Source organism: Oreochromis niloticus, linkage group LG22, assembly GCF_001858045.2.
Source record: "Oreochromis niloticus isolate F11D_XX linkage group LG22, O_niloticus_UMD_NMBU, whole genome shotgun sequence".
Classification (NCBI taxonomy): Eukaryota; Metazoa; Chordata; class Actinopteri; order Cichliformes; family Cichlidae; genus Oreochromis; species Oreochromis niloticus.
The window spans coordinates 23698260-23716892 of NC_031985.2; the positions used below are offsets into that span (position 1 = coordinate 23698260).

The window sequence follows — 18633 nt, forward strand, 5'->3', positions numbered from 1 at the left end:
AATAAATAATATGTCTGTCCTGAGACCTTGTGTTAGAAATGAAGTAAGCTCCCTAATAAAAGGTAAGTCAAGGAGTACATTTATAAATACATTTACAGAGATGAACGCGTTACTGTAATCTGATTACTTTTTTAAAGTAACGAGTAATGTAAGGGATTACTATTGCAAAAACGGTAATTAGATTACCGTTACTTTCACGTAGGAACGCTGCGTTACTGCGTTACTAAAACCGTGATTTTTTGCGAGAACGTCTCATGACAGTGACGTAAGCGAGTGCGACGTTCGTGACAACAGCTGTCTGCAGATCATAATATATCGAGTGCGCGACAGAGTGTAGCATGCAGCGTTTAAAGCGTGGAAGTACTGACCTTATTTTGAGTTTGATTCCATAAAAAGTGACAAAAACATTAGTGTCCGTTGTGCGTGGGAAGAAAACTTCTTTTTACAGCGAAAAAAACCCCTAAACTTCCAAGCAAGCACCGAGTGTACTACGACTGTAATGGGAAATTCACAGAGAAACTCGCGGAGTCTTCAACTGACCGCTGCGGCACACCTGCACCAGGCTAAACCTCCGCCTACTCCCGTCCTACTTTACAGGTGAAAATAGAGCAACTAGCCTTTGACTTTATTTATTTTCTGCTGTGTTTTACTTGCATCTATTTGAAAGAGTGACTGTAAACACAAAAAAATATTTTATTTTATGTGCTGGAATGTGCAGAAAATAGGTTTAAATGTTAAACAAATTTCTTCCAGTCAGAGAATGTTGCATATAATTAAATTTTTGCTTGATGCATAAAGTTAAAAGATTAAAACTAATAAAAACAAGTTTTAAAAAGAGACTTTTCCATTTGATTACATTTTGTATGATGAATTATGCAGAAAAAGTAGAATTGGGCTGAAAGATCTATCGCTTTATCACCTATTCAGGTTGTAAATCGTGTTTTTAAAAAGTAACTAAGTAACTAATTACTTTTGAAAATAAGTAATCAGTAAAGTAACGGGATTACTTTTGGGGGGAAGTAATCAGTAATTAGTAACTGATTACTTTTTTCAAGTAACTTGACCAACACTGTACATTTATAAGGTGCTTAATGTTTTCTAATGAGATGTAGCTTTTGTGACAAGTATTTAACAGCGTGTTTGATATCATGATAAATATCACACATATCCAACAGGTGTGTATCACTTTGAATGTGTGAAACTATTATTACTGTACTTACTACTATTACTATAATTACTACATGGTTTAAAAGTACTGACTGACTCTCTCCCTTTGCATATTTGCACAGAGGCAGTCAGGCGATATTCAATATGCAATCAAGTAATAAATCAGTTTATTGATATCCACTGATGTCTATATAAAGCACTGTGAGATCATAAAACACTAAATGTTAGTTCTCACTGTCAGTATTTCGTAATTCATAATTAGTTAGAGTCTAGAAAGGATCAGAAGGATGAAGAAAGCTTTCAGATAAAACTGCACCTCCACCTGGAAGGATACAAAGCCGACCATGACAGCCATGGAGTTGCAGTCAGCTTTAGCTGAAACAAGAATAAAGGTGCTGAATGCACCAGTCACTGTGCAGCAATGATGTGCCCAAAGGGTCAAAACTAAGAATTGCTTTAACTTCTATACAAAAGTATATGTCTCCTCTTATTTTAACTTCATTAAGTTAAGAGGATCTTGAAATATTTTTAAATTTTAATATCTGTTTTCTGTAGATGTGATACTGAAACACGTTTCTTATTAAATTTAAATAAGAAGAAAATTTTAAAAAGGAAATAAATAAACAATTTGCAGTAATAAAAGGCATCTCAAACTTTTTCATTGGCTTTAAATGTCCAATATTTATAGAAGACTTAAAAAAATGTTTCAATCTGTTAAAAAAATCCATCTATAAACCAAAGGTCCTAATTGTATTATTTAATTTGTTCTTATAGTTTTGTTTACTTCAACTTTGGCAGCTATAGCAGAGTCACATATCTCTGGTTTCACAGCATAGAGAGGATCCTTCGGGGGGAGTTCAATCTGACCTTGTTTACTGGAGCAGCTCTGGACAGTTTCTACCTTCCTGTTTAATCTTTATTTTGGTAAGACCTTTATGATACAATAAATATGGAGTTGCAAAGCAAAAACAAACATCATGTTGTTCTGAGAGAACGTGACTGTTCAACAGGTGTACATTTCTTTGGAATTTGATGCCTTTTTTATGGTGAGTGTTGATGTGGTAATTCTGGCCATTGATGTCACACCATGAATAAAAACATCCTCTCAGGCAGCTATAAAAGAAAGCAGCCTCAACTCTCCACAGAAATCTGAACATCCTGTACAAAGAAGCTTCAGCAGCTCCTCATCACACTTTGAGACTTAAAGCTCCAACATGATCTTGCTCCTCTTCCTGTTCAGTCTGACTCTGGGTGCTCCTTCTGACTCTCCTTCTGATGACAATGAAGTGAAGCCACAGCTTGGTAACCTTTGCATATTCTGGCTCCTTTTTTATTTACATGTTATTGTTTTCTTTTTTTATCATTTAGCAAATGCTTTGATTCCAAGTGCACTTTTTGCATGTTTTTGTTTTAATTCTCACAGGAGGTCCTAAAACACAAAATTTATTCTAAAAAATAATTATGGATGCATGCATTCTTTCACTTCCACATATTTCACTGGGCTCCATGTATTCTTGATAATAATAATAATAATAATAATACTAATAATAATAATAATAATAATGATAACTGCTTAGTTCTTGTCCATCTATTTTAACAGTGAATACAAGAACATACATACAAGAAACCAGCCTGCCACTATAGATGTCACTGGAAGGATCTCAGCTTTTGTTTTTGTCACTATAAATCATGTTTTTGTTCCAAATCTTGTTTCTGTCTTTTTCAGATGGCCGGGCAGTGAAGCTGCTACGTGGAAGCTGTCCCATGTTCTGGTGGAACTTCAATGGCCGCTGCTACAAATATGTGGCCACACACTTGAGCTGGGCTGATGCAGAACTCTACTGTCTGTCACAGGGAGCCAACCTGGTGTCTATCCACAACACTGAAGAAGAGAACTTTGTCAGATCTCTGATCAGTAACTTCGATCATGAACAGAGACCCACCTGGATTGGACTCAGTGACATCCACAAAGAGGGCAGATGGATGTGGTCTGATGGCTCTGTGGTAGGTTTTGTTAACTGGAATGCAGGCGAGCCAAACAACGTGGCAGGAAAAGAGCACTGTGTTGTAAACAACTTTAGTTCACCTAAGAAGTGGAATGACTACCCATGTTCTCACAGTTTTTCATCTGTTTGTTTAAAGCGCAAAGACTAATCTAAGACACTAATTCAGCAAGGGCATGGTATGTTGACATGTATGGGGATGCCACAAAAAAGATAACAATGTAAACTTTTATGTCAGTTTTGTTGATCTGTGCTTTAAATCGATAAAGTATTCCTACTGCTTCTGTATGTATATAACCATTGAATGACAGAGTGTAAAGCATCCACACACGCAGACTTGTCTGTACAACGCTGTTGGCCTAATGACACTTATCAGCTTTCACAAAACAGTAACAGGGACTTTTTCATTAGTAGTTTTTAGTGCATATCTTATCTTCACTGGGTTAAATACACCATAACTTATTTATGTGATTTGTTTTTGCTTTGACATCAGAACACTCATACAGAGGCCACGTTGTCGTCTTTGTTATGGTTAACCATGAAAAGAGTTCATTAATTGTCACCATTAAAGAAATACTTCCTCCTTTTGTTGTCCGGTTATAGTTTACTTTATCCAAACACACATTAATGCACTTTTTTGATTACGATGTGTTTATACAAACAGACGATAACATTTTATTACACTTTGATGCTTTGCAAAGCCAGTTTACGTGGTGAAACACAAATCAGTTGTTCCAAAAAAACCTTTTTTTGGAACAAAAAAGTTTTATCAGTTGTAAATAACAACTGATAAAACTGATAAAATTGAATATACCAAAAAAATGTTCAATTAAGGTTTTCTAACATCTCTGGGAGGACTGACAGTCTTTCCAGGTTGAGATAATAATGAACATTAGCTGTTGTCCAATGACATAAACAGGGTGAACCCCCTCTCTGAAAGCCATAAAAAAAAGTCTGTTAACATGTCTCTGCAGTATTCTCAGTAATGTTCAAGCTCCAGGAAAACATCAAGGCCTAAATCATCAATAAAAATTTCTTCCTCCTCTCACTGGTTGTGGCTCTGTGTGCTCAGTGTGGTCCTGATGAATGTGAAGGAAAGCTACACTGTGGAAAAACACAGCCACACCCGTGGCTAGATTAGATTGGCTAACAGAAAAGGAATACCTTGGCATTATCCTAAATCCCATATCCCAGCTTTTCCACACAGATGCTGATTATCAAACAGTAACCATAAATTATGTATAAAAATGTCAAGTGACACAGGGGAAAATTACTGAGCACATGAGGACATCTGGTGACAATTTCATGTCAATAACACCTTTACAAATATATTTACTTAGAAAATTGGTCACGTGTTCAATATGTATTTTACCCACTGTATATTTGACCAGTTATGATGGCAAGTGTAAATAAATCAAATATCTCAGGGTCATACTAAGGTGTCATATTAAAAGGAATAGAGAGAAATTATTCTTCAGGTCCCTTTGCTCCCCTTATGAAGTACTGTTTGTCATGTGGACAGGGGGGGACAAATTGTGGCAGGATCAGCCTGATGTTATTTGTATCCCACTGTAACTTTACAGTTTAAAGAGCTAACATCTCCAAAATTTCAGGTGAGTTAGTCATTATAAGAAGTGTTTGTGAACTAAAAATAAAACATGTGGGATACTGTTTGTCCGTGATTTGGACAGCCCAGCGCGTCCTCCTGACGCAGGGGAAACTAATTCTGTCGTGGAAACCTAACTTGGCACCACCAGTGTGCAGGTGAAGCCAAAGGTATGATATGCTTCATCATTTTTTCTAGTCTTGGGCTTGGAAGGAAGTTGTTTTCGAAGCATATTTGTTGATGCTTTATCTTCTGCTTTGCGTTTGTGTGAGAGCCCCGTCAAAAACCTGTCTATTATGCTAGCAGTGTCCAAGCGTTCTTTTTTTCATTCATACCGCGCCCTCCCCAGCCAGTGACTTAAATGTCCTTTGTACCCCTTCTGTAAAAACATAGACAAACGCACCACACAAAATAGTGCAAAAGGAAAAGGTTGCTTTATATGCACATAGTGTACAAACTCAAAACACACATTTCACCTAAAAATTAAGTTGTGCAAATGTGAACAAATCAACTTGTTAGAGATATTCATCTCCTCTTGAAAAAAAACAACCCCACAAAACAAGAAAACTCCACCAAACACCACAATAATACACAGTAAGGCCAAATTAATAAGTCTTCTCATCAGACATTGATGCTTCTTTACTATGTGACTCAAAAATAGGAGACAGATGTTTGTTTGTTTTTTTTAAAGTTCATTCATAATAAAACTAACTGTAAGATGTTTAACTATAATGCTGTCTGTATTATTGTTGAAGTCCTAAATTATCACCTTTAAAGTGTTTATGCTAATAACATCATGTACAGTCAGACAGGCATGGAGAACATACTCGTTTCAGTTAAACATATAAGACTTGCACAATTATCTACCTAAAATCTATTTATTTAATATATCATCTTATGTACAATTATAATGTATTGTTCATCTCTGCAGCCTTAAAGTATGAAATATTCATATATGAAAACACATAAATTTGTCTATTGCCTCAGTGGCTGATCGTGCCCCATAGGCCTCAATGTGAGCTTGAAGCCATTTATAATGTTTAATGTGTAGGTGCTCACGATAAACAGATTTTGAATGAAACCTTTTTTTTATAGGCATTGAAGACACTGAACCCAGTCAAAGAGGTGGTAATATTAATTTTATCAGAAAAAAAAAGAGAAGCATTCTGGATATTTCGTTTAAAGACTTTACACCCGAGAGGCATGAATGAGGATTTTTCTATCAAAGAGTTTCTGTGAAATGTGCCTTTTGTGTTTGTATGTTTTTGACTAGATTTTGGCATTGTCTCCCTCTTTTAATGTTCTAGTACTCATATTAACTTTTTATTTTCATCTTTTTTTATTTTATATTAACTTATTTGCATTTTTTGTGTCCAGAATCTATTTGTACTGTGACTTAACCAATTAACCAATTAGCCAATACCACCTCTTAAATATCAGTTGGTCAGCTGGTTTATTTGTGAAGGTGTGATTGGTCCATTTGAAAAATTATTTCAGTTTCTTGTCTTTTATTTAAACACAAACTGATTCACATTTTACAATGACCCTGATGAGCTGGTCACGTAATAAAGTTGTTTCTCATTACTTTTAAGTGCTGCTGGAGTCTCCGCGTTGTCAACTCATTTTATTTCTCCATCTGATAAGAAAGCTATTTAATCAGATAGTTATTTGTGGTGAATTAAATAAAGTTACAGTTTCAAGCACCTTTTAGCACCACATCTGAAATTCAAGCACTTAACAAACCTTGAAAAGATCATATTAAAATTCAAGCACCCGTACAAACACTAATAGATTGATCTGAAGGTCAAAGTGGACATAATTCTATATAGACCTATTTATTAAAACTATGTTTCATACTGCCATTGTTTGTATTGACAGCATAGTGAGGAAATGATATGTGGGGATTCTAAATATCACATTACTTTGGACCTCTGACCTTTTCTATAAGGTCAGACTTTCCTAAAATGCCTTTTAGCTTTAAACTTTGCTTAAAACTCTACTGCCTTTGTTTCTAAAAATCACATTATAGTTTACATTCGAATATCATGTCACATTTCACACGCGTCACAGTTAATCTCTTATTTAAACTGCAATACAAACTCCTTATAGCATGTTTAAAAAGAACAAAGAAAACAAAATGAATAGATTTGAAATACAATATTACTATTACTATTAAGTAAATATTGCCCAGAGAGTGAGATGCCTTGGCAGATGTTTGTGCTTTGGGAGTTTGCGCTTGGTTATCTCCAACTCAGCCATGAACAATCATCTCTGCTCCATGTTTCTTTTTGTTTTGGTGGTTCAGTTTGTTTTATTGACAGTAAGCTGGCCTGCCATAATCAATTTATTTCTGTGCATTTACTGTTATTAAAAAAACAAACAAAGATCTCACTAACTTCTATTTCCCCTGTTTAATTTATTTATTGAGTTTATTCAAAATCCTTTCAAATAAGGAGCTCTAGGACTTCCTGGGCTGTTTAAGTGGGCCAGAGTAGAACAGAACAGCAAATCAGTGCATGGAGGACATTAGAGCCAGTGTCTCTAACACACCCTTCTAAATATGATCAAAGTAACCAATACATAACAGAGAGGCCAGAATCCAAACACACATATTTGTCTGTACAATCAGCCTAATGAGACTTAAATGAACTGGACTGATTCTTATTTAGCACCTTTCTACTCAGTTGAGCTCTCAAAGTACTTTCTACTCCAAAGCTTCAAATACAGCAGCATCTTTGTAATGTGATTTATTTTTGCTGTGACCGCAGAATACTACTACAAGTGTGCTGCGTACGTTTTTTAGGGTTCAGCCATGTAGAAGAGCACTCCTGAGAGGAAAAGATGTCTGTGGTTTGAATTTTCACAGCTGGAATGTAAGTACCTGTTATTTACTTTGTGGCCACTTGAGGGCAGCAGAAAAAAAAGTCAGTGTGATGCTGCTGATGTCAGATGATTGATTAACAGGTGACTTATCAATACTTTAAGATGCATTATGATGAGTATTGTTTTAAGCTTGTGTGCATGACAAATAACACGTTAGATACTCTGTACTAGTCATATATCTGTTACATAGTACACTGTAAAATGTAATATTGTGTTTAATTAAAAATATTAAATAGGCTGAACTCAATTTTTATCAATTTGTTATTAGAACTCAATTTAAATAAGTTACCAGTACTTTTTATGCAAAAATGCTGATAAACTCCATTTATTTGAGTTGTCTTAACTTAGAATAACTAAGTAAGCTGGAAGTTTTGCTTCTCAGTGCGGAAGGATGAAAGATGTGTTTTGAAAATGCCACGTGACTACCGTCCTCCTCCCTCTCGGATCAGTCCGCATGTTCACGGTGCATTTTTTATGGAATATGTTGAGCAAACCTGGAGAAGCGTCAGCTCAAGATATTATTGTTGTCATTGCTGTGGATCTTTACCTGATACACTGACTTGGTGAGTAAATGTTTACTCTTATTCAAACTGATTTTGTGGCTTCTCTTAGTTTAGCACCAGGTTTAAAATCTTGCTAGCTAGTTAGTGTTAGCCTAGCGTTGCTGCTGCCGCTGGGCTCATGTTACTTAAAAATTAACACCACAGCCTTAAAAACCTTACATAAAACTATGTGGTGAAATTTTCTGTTGATTGTTTGAAATAAATAAGTGAGATAAGAGCCCAGACAAAATTCTTCGGGAGGTGCAGCCGTTAGGGGTGGGGTAGGTGTGGGACGTGGGGGGTGGATAACAGAGCTCTCCGAAAACGTGGAAGCACTTTTGCAAATATGTGATATTTTGATAAATTAAGTAGATATTTGAGCATTACATAGCTACATTGTCGCCTGAAAATATCTTAAAAGGTTATTTTGTGACCCAGAAAGGGTAGTCTGGGGAAAAGGAGGATGGCATTTGTCGCCGCGGTTGTCAGAGCCTGTGCTTACTTGTAAGCGCGGCAGTGGCGGAGGAGCGCCGCTGAAAAACTTATTACTTTTTCTGGGTCACAAAATAAACTTTTAAGATATTTTCAGGCGAGAATGTAGCTGTGTAAATTTCAAATATCTGCTCGATTTATCAAGACATCACATATTTGCAAAAATGCTCCGACGTTTTCGGAGACGTCTATTTTTTTTTCATGCTTTGTGGCAGCTTTAGAACATCTGTGGCATCTATTAATGTCAAATCTAGCCTTTATTTAACAACATAAGCAAACTCTATGTTACAATGATTGCACAGCCATTAAGGATCAAATCAGTTTCTGAAAAATGTTCTGTTTTTTCTCCCTCTGCTTGCTTCTTACTGTCTTTGAGGCTCGGGACCAGCACTCCTGTTGTTGGACAGAAAGACATCAACTCAGTGGTAAGTATTTTGGTTTTCCAATATATTAGCAACTGTCAGTGACATTTATATTAATCAGGCTGAACTTTAATCATACTTTAGATCAGCCTGTTTTACTTATTGTTTTGTTTGTGCTTTGGTTTGGGGAAGTTGTTTCTTTACTGATCTTTTCCTGTCTTCTGTTATTAGACTTGTGATATGACTGCACTGTGCTGTTGCTGGTGACTCCAGTTAATTCTACAAGACATGCTGTGTAAGTAAACAAACAACAACAACAGTTTGGTCTGCATTTCTTGAAAGATCACATCCCCCAAACTTAGTTTAGAGGGTCTACACTGTATATAGTGAAGTCTGCAAGTTTTCTAACAGCAAAATCTGTTTTGTGCCCAAAATCATTTTGCACATCATTAGAATGAAAGTTATTGGCCATGTTTGCATAGCCCTTTTTTAAAATGATGCTTTCATGACATTATTGTGTGTTGGGTGGTGGTCAGGGCTATGCAGACTGACAATTTGGGACATTGAATGTCACCTCTCCGGTGGGGAGGGAGCCTGAAATTGTCTAAATTGGAGTCTGTTCTATACCAAATGCAGAAAAAAATGTTTTAAGAAAGCAATTAAGTTCATGTTCCAAAAAATATGATTGTTTGCTTGCAGGACAACAGGAGAGATGAGTCCTCCGTCACAGATGGTGTGGTCAGTGAAGATGGTCGCCTGCAGGTTCAAGCTCATTGCATTTCCAACCCACATCCACTGCCACTGTACTTAAGGGAAGTTAAAGACTTTCTTCTGCACCTACATTTGGATCACCTCGATCCATGACAGTCATTCAGGCAGTAATGTCTGGACTGGAAACAAGCCATCCTTAAAATAATACAACATTCCAGCTCATGTGTTGGAATGGAAAACAAATGTGTTGTTTAAATTAGAGACTGCACTTGTGACAGAACAATAAATATTTTATTTTGATTATATAAGTAATGTAAGTACAAAACAAACTGTGGTAGACCTAAACTTATTTTCAGAATAATTACATCTGAGACTTTGTTTCATTGTAAAATTATAACAGTGATGGCAATATAATTGTTTGTTGTTCAGCAGAACAGTGTCCAGTATGTTGGCTGTTATACTTTGTTGTGTTTGAAAATAAAAGTTGGGCTCATTTTAACATCATTACAAAAATTGTTGTTAATTATTTTTAATCATATTCAGGTTACCACAAATTGTTTTTTCATTTAGTTGAACTTAACATGTTTGTCAGTAGGTAAACAATTAGTATTGTACAGTCAGAAATATCAAGTTATTGTTAATACTGCAGATTTGCAATGTATAAGTTGTCCTAACAGTCATCTTAAGTAAGCTTTACTTAGTTTTTTTGAGGCAACGAGTTTCCATAATTTTTTTGAGTTCTGGGAACTAACACGGCTGTACAGTGTACTCAAAATGAGTAAGTTGCCCTAACTTGGTCATCTTACGTAAACTTGATCCAATTTTTTTGAGTTCTGGGAACAAATGAGCTTGTACAGAGTACTCAAAGTAAATAAGTTGTCCTAACTTAGTCATTTTTAGCTAAGCTTTACTCAATTTTTTTGAGGCAACGAGTTTCCATAATTTTTTTGAGTTCTGGGAACTAATTAGATTTTACAGTGTAGTTACATATTATCTTGTAACAATTTATATGTTGAAATTTAAAAAAAAAAAAAAATCTACCTTCACATGTTACAATTTATGTGATACAGGTGATTGAAAGGCTGTGTGTTCATCTTTAAGATCCTGACCCCACCTGGGCAGTGCAGATCAGTCCTGTCAGTGACAGAAAGCATGATCTTGTTCATCTTCTGTTTAGTCTGGCTCTAGCTGCTTTGTCTATGTGAGAGACGGGAAGTGAGATACAGCTTGGTGAAGGTTCTGGTTCTGATACAGCTTCAGTGTCTGCTCGGCATTATGGTGCTTGTTTAACCACAGCCATGACCAGGGCTAATTCAGATGTTGTTAAGGATAACAATGTTGAGAAAAAATGAAATGATGCCATGTGTTCTGATATTTTCCTTTTATTTGTGGACCCGACATGCTAGAAACAGAGATACCTGCATATTCAATAATCTGTTCACCTGTGACATGCTCACATCCATGGACCTCCACATTAGATCTCAGTGTTCATTTTTATGTTTCTGTGAACTGTTTCTGTTACTTCCTATTTACACCACCAAGTCTGTGTCCTCTTTCCTCTGTCCATAAGATACACCAAACACCTCTTTGGCATTTTTTCTTTCCACTGAAGTCCCTCCAATACAGGGCACACAGTCACTGCATTCAACTAAATAATGATTCTAGACATCTGAGATTTATGTAACCAGATGAAAACTCGAATGTTTGATTTTTAAAATATGAAACAATTTGATAATATATGTTTAAATCTGTTTGTGTTTAGGTGTAAAATAAAACTGAAACTTTTTGGTGGGAATATCCTTTTATAAATTTTATTACCTTGCTTGTGAAAAAAGTGCAAAGAGTAATTGATAAAGTCCTTCTGAGATTCAAGTTTAAAGTTTTATTTTGTCATATACAGGTAACAATGGCACATCATGACTGGCAATGAAATTCTTAGGCTCATGGAAACTTGCACGTAAGGTAGCATTTATAAAGTAAACTATAAAAATAAGGAAATATATATCAATAAGAAAGAGTAGAATAAATACATGTACAGTGTGTACAGTAATTGTGCCTTCCTCATACAATGCTGTCTGTAGAGGTCCTGGATTGCTGGCATTTCAAATATTTACTCTTCATGCTTTTGAAGTAGAATTTTTAATTTATTATTTAACATTTAAGTAAACTGATTTAAATTTAAGCTAAAATGCAGCTACACACAGGTCACAAGTTAGCAAAACTAACTGTTTGCAAATATCATATCAATTGTCATACAAAGGCCCTGTATTAGTCATTTTAAATATGAACTTGTACATGACCGAGACATAAAAACACACCTCAGTGAATTCTTCAGGGATTTAACAATTAAGACGTAACCATGTTTTGTAGCCGGTTGAGAGCAGCAGTAGATTAAGTGAGTGTGACGACGATCAACCTGCTCTTAAACGCTGTAATGGAGGAAATCAACACAAGCATATTTTGCTTTACGAGCCATCGTTAAAGTTCTGTTTTTTTTAACAAAACACAGTGTGTGTGGGTTTTTTTCTAGATTATTCTTCTAACTCTTAACAGACTGCTAATGTGTAAGCAAAAGGCTATATTTGTTATTTATTTGTAGTAAACTGAAATAAAAACACATTACTAAAAAGATCTATTCTAAGATTCATATTTATTTTCTTACTCTTCTTATATTTATTGTTTGCAACTTTTACACACAGGTAAGAGAGTCTAGAGCATCACAGCAGATTCTTTCAATCCATTCAAACAGCTCCGACTCCCCACAGAAAGCCATCCACTTCCACACCTCGGCCCAAATGTCACTGTCTGTGCCCTGCTATGATTTAAACACGCGTCCTTTTGGAAGAAATAATTGACAGAAGTTATTTACATGACACTGTTATGAAAAAAAATCTTCTTTGTACTTTTTGTAGTGCTTTATCATTTTAGTGCTTGTTGTTCAGCTAACACCATCGCTTGCATTACATTGAAACTATCGTCACAGCTTAGTGACAAAATAAAGACCTTCCCTCTACATATAGGAAGCAACTGCCATCTCTACCTGTCTATGAAACTTTCTCAGTAAATGGCATTGGTGTGTTTTGTCCTTTAATAAAATTAATAAAAGAAGATTTATTTCTGATTGCAATCCAGAGTATATTAATAAAACTGGTCTTAAGATATCTGCAAACTTTGTGACATCATGTTGAATTTATAAATTTATAATAAAGTGTAACTTAAAAATAAGGCTTAGGGTTAGGGCAGCCCTGGCACCGATTCTGTTCATAATTTTTATGGACAGAATTTCTGGGTGCAGCCAAGTGGCCGACACTTTCACTTGGGTCTCAGACTCTCATCTCTGCTTTTCATGGATGATGCGCTTCTGTTGGATTCATCGGGTGATGGCCTCCAACTCGCACTGGAACGGTTTGCAGCCAAGTGTGAACCAGTGGAAATGACAATTAGCACCTCCAAATCTTAGGCCATGGTCCTCAACTGAAAAAGGGTAGAGTGCTGTTGTGGAAAATTTAACAATAACCTGCAACACACCCAGTGAGCTTGATTTGAAGTGGGTTTATTGAACACATTGCAATTTGGAGAAAGCATCCCAGTGAAACACTTGGACCATCTCTGAATTGTGGCCACCGCCCTTACATCTTATATACAGACACACAGACAAAGAACATTCCACAAACTCTTACATGTTGGCCCCTCTCACGGGGGGCTATACCTCCTCCCTCACAGAGAGAATTATGACCTTGTTTTCTGCTTGGCCGTCACCTAAAGATTTACATCCCTGAGAAGCAGAATCTCACTATCTGTTTAACGTCTCCCATTACAATGGCCTCACTGTGTTAACATTCCACATGCAGCTGGTGACAGGAGTGCTCTTACTATAGTAAAGTGAGAAAGTGATACTACCATAACTAATGTGATATGATTAAATATGTGATTAATACATGAGAAAAGAAATCTGCCACCACAGTGCCCACTCCGGACAAGTTCCTGCCCCAAGTGGAAGAGTTTTAGTATCTCAGCTTCTTGTTCACGAGTGACGGGAGAAGGGAGTGCGAGATCGACAGGCAGATTGGTGCTGAGCCTGCAGTGATGTGAATGCTATACCAGTTCCTTGTGGTAAAGAGAGAGCTGAGTGTAAAAGCGAAGCTTTCAATTTACTGGTCGATCTATGTCCCTCCCCTCACCTATGGTCACGAGCTGTGGGTAGTGACCGAAAGAACAAGATTGCGGATACAAGCGGCGGAAAAAAGCTTCGTCCGAAGGGTGGCTGGCCTCTCCCTTAGAGATAGAGTGAGAAGTTAAGCCATCCGAGAGGGGCTCAGAGTAGAGCCGCCAGTTGAGCTGGTTCGGGCATCTGACAAGGATGCCTCCTGGGTGCCTCCTGGGTGAGGTGTTCCAGGCATGTGCAACCAGGAGGAAGCTCCGGGGCAGACCCAGGACACGCTGGAGAGATTATATCTCTTGGCTGGCCTGGGAACGCCATGGTGTTCCCCCGGACAAGCTGGAGGAGGTGGCTGGGGAGAGGGAGGTCTGGGGTTCTCTTCTTAGGCTTCCCCATGCCTGGCCCCAGATAAGCGAAAAAAGATGGATGGATAGATAGTAAAAAAAATGTAATTCTCTATTAACGCCAGTGACTGTGGTGTTTGTAAAAGCGTGTTTGTTTTTTGTTTTTAAATCTCAGAACTTCATGAACTCGTTAATGTAGGATTAAATGATCCTTTAACACTTGAAGCTACTGAAGGTCATGCTCTCTTTCTGCACTCCCGAGCGGACAGCCTCTCTCACCTTTTCTCTTTGTGCATGTTTGATTGTAGGAATGGAGTCCGCTGTGCAGGTCACCAAATACTACTGACACAAGTACCTGAACTTTGCTGTACTGTAATTTATGTATCATAAAAGTCCTTCTTGGCAAAATGAAACATTTAGATTAGATGTTAAAACGTGAGCTCTCCACTCCCTTTTTCATAACAGGAAACCTGCATGAAAATGGATCAATTATGGAAGGCCTACTTACAGTAACTAAATAACTCTCTATACAGTAGTTTCTATATACAAACCACTTGAAGGCTATAAAAAGATAGAGGTTCACTTCCAAATGTCAGTTTCCACCATTAGAAATGTTATCAGGAAACTTCAGTAAAGGGATATGGTGGAAGCTCAGATGAACAAAGCTTTAAGACCATCACACAAACCTCTCACATGAGTGCCAAATATCTGCAGGACAGTGTAGCTGACACAGCAGTGGTAATGATCTGCTTTTAGATTAGTCTGGTTACTGCAGGGGTTTTATTTAGGCTGCTTTACAATTGTAATAGACACAAGGGTGAAGTGAAGTAAATCTACTAAACCAAAGGTCCTAATAGTTTATCTATTTCGTCATTTACTCCAATCAGACCTGCCACAGCAGTCACATGTCTCTGGGTCCAGTACTAAGAGAGGATCCTCTTGATTGTGTGGAGTTCATTCTGTATTTGTTTAATGGAGCAACTCAGGAGTTTTTACCTGTTAGAGCTCTGACCTGTCCTGTTTGATTAGTCATTCTGCTGATAACGCCTTTATGGTGCAATAAATACAAATAACACAGCAAAAAAACAAACAACCTTTGTTCCTGTTTTTGGAATTTTATCTTTTTTTTCTGGTTTGTGTTTAGTGTGAAAACACCCTCTCAGACAGCAATAAAAGAAAGCAGCTCCACCTCTCTGCAGGAATCCTGTACAAAGAAGCTTCAGCAGCTCTTCATCAAAGGTTGAGACTTAAAGCTCCAACATGATCTTGTTCCTCTTCCTGGTCAGTCTGACTCTGGGTGCTCCTTCTGATGGAAGTGAAGTGAAGCTAAAACTTGGTAACCATCCCAAATTCTAAATCTTCCCTTCCCTCCTTTATTTCAGCTTTATGTGTGTGTGTGTTTTTATTATCTTAATTACATTTTAGTCAAACACATAGATTTTTTTCTGCATGTCAGATGGGTTCTACTATACTGTAGAGTTATGACCTGCAGACCTGCTTGTAAACATAATAAGAGCAGCTGCATGTTTTAACTTTCACCGTGTCAGCTGTGCAGACATGCTTTTCTCATATTCTTTAGTGGGTACATCAAAGAAAAAATGTCAGTCACACTGACAAAAACAGTTATTAGTTTGTATTTCATCAAGTTCTGACTGCTGTGTCTTCTTCAGATGACCACAGAGTTCAACTACTGCAAGAAAGCTGTCCCATGTTCTGGTACAGCTTCAATGGCCGCTGCTACAAATATGTGGCCACACACATGAGCTGGGCTGATGCAGAGCTCTACTGTGTGTCACAGCGAGCTAACCTGGTGTCTATCCACAGTGAGGAGGAAGAGGAGTTTGTTAAATCATTAATTAAGAACTTTGACCTCGCTGAGGGATGGACCTGGATTGGACTGAGTGACATTCATAAAGAAGGCAGCTGGATGTGGTCTGATGGTTCCGCTGTGAATTTCACCTACTGGCATGCAGGACAACCAGACAATTATGCAACAAATGAACACTGTGGTAACACTAACGTGTTTGAAGCAAAGAAGTGGAATGATCACCAGTGTTCTCTCAATTTAGCTTCTGTTTGTGCAACACGAATAACCTGCCCTTAGAAACTCTGAGGTTACAGGGCCCATGACAAAACATTCAATTCTGGTGTCACAGACATGCACTTGCAATTTTCATCAGCACGCATTTAATACTTTAGATAGGGATGAATACAGAAAATACACCTCCTCACTGATTTTCCCAGAATTGATTTTAACAATAAATTTTCCGTATTTGTAGAAACATGACAAATGTTTTGTTAGCTGTAGCTCAGGTCACCTACTAACTGGAAGGTTGGTGGTTCGATCCCAGTCTGCTCCAGTCTACATGTCAAATATTCTTGGGCAAGATACTAACCCCATGTTGCTCTCTGATGTATCCATCAGACTGTGAGTGCTGTGTGAATGTTAGTTAGTAACAACTTAGGAAAAAGTGCTTGTGTGATTGGGTGAATGAACAAGTTGTGTAAAGCGCTTTGAAATCTCAGAGTAGAAAAGCGCTCTGTAAGAACCAGTCCATTTACATGAACAATCAATCACTTCAACTCTGAGATGAAGAAATAAAATCCTTTAACCATCCTTTATATGTGTTATAAATTTTTTTTATTTTTTTCCTCAAAACCTTACTGTCCTCCATAAAGAAGGCAGATGGATGTGGTCTGATGGTTGTGCAGTAGATTTTGTCTACTGGGATCCAGGACAACCAGACAACTGACACAAAGAAGTGGTCTGACTGCATTTTACCTTCTGTTCGTGCAGTATGGATAAACTGCCCTCAGAAACTAAAATTTACATTTTCCCTGCACTTTTGATGCTGTCTGTCTGTCTTTAGTGTGTTTGTGCAAAAGTCACAAAATTCCACGAACCTCGATTTTCATAAATGTGGAAACAACCGCTGGCAGCTGCACTCAAAGGGAATATTTATTCATCGTTTCAATGTCAAAATTTATGAAAGCAAAGACTGTTTTTGGTGAACGAATAAATGGTTAAAACTGCTCTAAAGTAAAAGGAATGAAAAGCTGTAAATGAAAAATGATCATTGCCTGCATTGTGTATCTCTGGGGTTACGAGACACGTCTGCGACATCAGTTACCACATTTCATCAGTAGTAGTTAATAAACACTAAGTATTACAAAAAGAAACAAATGGAGGTAATACACATCTACCTTTATCATTACCAGAAAAAACTCAAATCTAATTAAGATCTGTTGTTTGGTTTCATCCTAAAAAACACACACTGAGGTATATCACTGAGGAGGTGAGGAGAGAGGTACAGCAGTGAGTGCCTACAGCCACAGCCTGTAAAGCTAACATCCAAAGAAGAGGTTTGACTGTTTTTCAGGAAACATACAAAGAGGACCACTTACTTACGGTATGCAAACATAGAGAATGTATACAGCAACTGGTCTACTTTTGCAACCTAAATGGGCTTGTAGCCACTGCTGCCAGTAGTGATAAGGACTCCAACAATAAAAGCAAAACAAGAGAAAATCAGTAAGAAAGGACTAGAAGAGAGCAACGGTTTGTAAAATCACTCCTTGATTATCTTTTTCCAGTTGTCAATTTCATTTGCACCAAAGCATGTGAAATGGATTCACAAGATTCCTGCTTACTAAATTGACAGATTAGCAGATAAACTTTAGGAACTGATGTTTGTGACATTGAAATTACTTATACATGTGATTCTTCAGTGCTACCATAAATGTTATTTTATTTTATTTATTTATTTTGAGAAGTGTATAAGTGGGTTCACTGGAAGGAAAGGAAGGAAGGAATCCTCTTGCATGGAGAGGAGGAGGGGGTTTATTCAGTCTTTGTTTACTGGAGCAGCTCAGCAGTTTCTCCTTTTCTCTTCCCACATAGCAAGCAGGTCTGGCCCGGATCTGGTATCAAGCCGGCACTGCTGACTGACTTCTGGCATGACAAGACATATGTCATCCAGATATGGGCCAGGCCTGGCATAGGTGGCACTGTCTATGTCATGGTATGCCACATCTGGCTCGATTGTGGTTTAGTTTATGTGGCCCAGGGTCATAGAAAACAGGTCTGGCCCGGATCTGGCATCAAGCTGGCACTTCTCACTGACTGGTGTCATGGCAGGGTGTATGTCAACCAGATGTGGGCCAGGTCTGGCAATAATGCACTATTTATGTTCCTATTTTCCTATTTTAGTTAGAAGATCCAAATGCCATGTTGCAATACTATACTGCTATGGTAGCCAATGTTTCAAATTCAGGTTTGACAGGTTTGTGAGTTTACACTTTATCCCAAATCTAGTGAGGGTTTACTCATCTTTGCCAGCGGGTGGCTGTATCTCAGGCAGTAG

At 37.5% G+C, this 18633-nt stretch overlaps 2 protein-coding genes across 8 annotated transcripts in view; both read left to right on the forward strand.

Moving 5' to 3' along the window:
• The window catches only part of LOC100706258 (galactose-specific lectin nattectin), a 32232-nt gene extending 15341 nt beyond the window's left edge, over positions 1 to 16891 (forward strand). For 2 of the 7 annotated variants that reach the window (XM_025902144.1, XM_025902145.1), the window contains exons 2-3: positions 15567 to 15605; positions 15940 to 16891. In XM_025902144.1, the coding sequence (XP_025757929.1) occupies positions 15567 to 15605; positions 15940 to 16373 (473 nt within the window). In that variant the 3' untranslated portion in view covers positions 16374 to 16891. Of the gene's footprint in view, positions 1 to 2366; positions 2404 to 15438; positions 15606 to 15939 lie in introns of those variants that run through there. The other 5 variants (XM_025902146.1, XM_019351091.2, XM_025902143.1 and 2 more) reach the window with 4 other exon arrangements.
• Positions 2032 to 3745, forward strand: LOC112841631 (lactose-binding lectin l-2-like). Its single transcript, XM_025902140.1, has 3 exons — positions 2032 to 2091; positions 2313 to 2469; positions 2894 to 3745. The coding sequence occupies exons 2-3, from the start codon at positions 2382 to 2384 to the stop codon at positions 3319 to 3321; spliced, it is 516 nt and encodes a 171-aa protein (XP_025757925.1). The 5' UTR covers positions 2032 to 2091; positions 2313 to 2381; the 3' UTR covers positions 3322 to 3745.
• Positions 16892 to 18633: the final 1742 nt, after the last annotated feature.

Excerpts from the sequence above, each read along its gene's own strand:
- LOC112841631 (XM_025902140.1), top strand. The coding sequence starts at position 2,382 with ATGATCTTGCTCCTCTTCCTGTTCAGTCTGACTCTGGGTGCTCCTTCT. Across the intron at positions 2,470-2,893 it reads TGAAGTGAAGCCACAGCTTG|ATGGCCGGGCAGTGAAGCTG; the intron begins GTAACCTTTGCA and ends TGTCTTTTTCAG.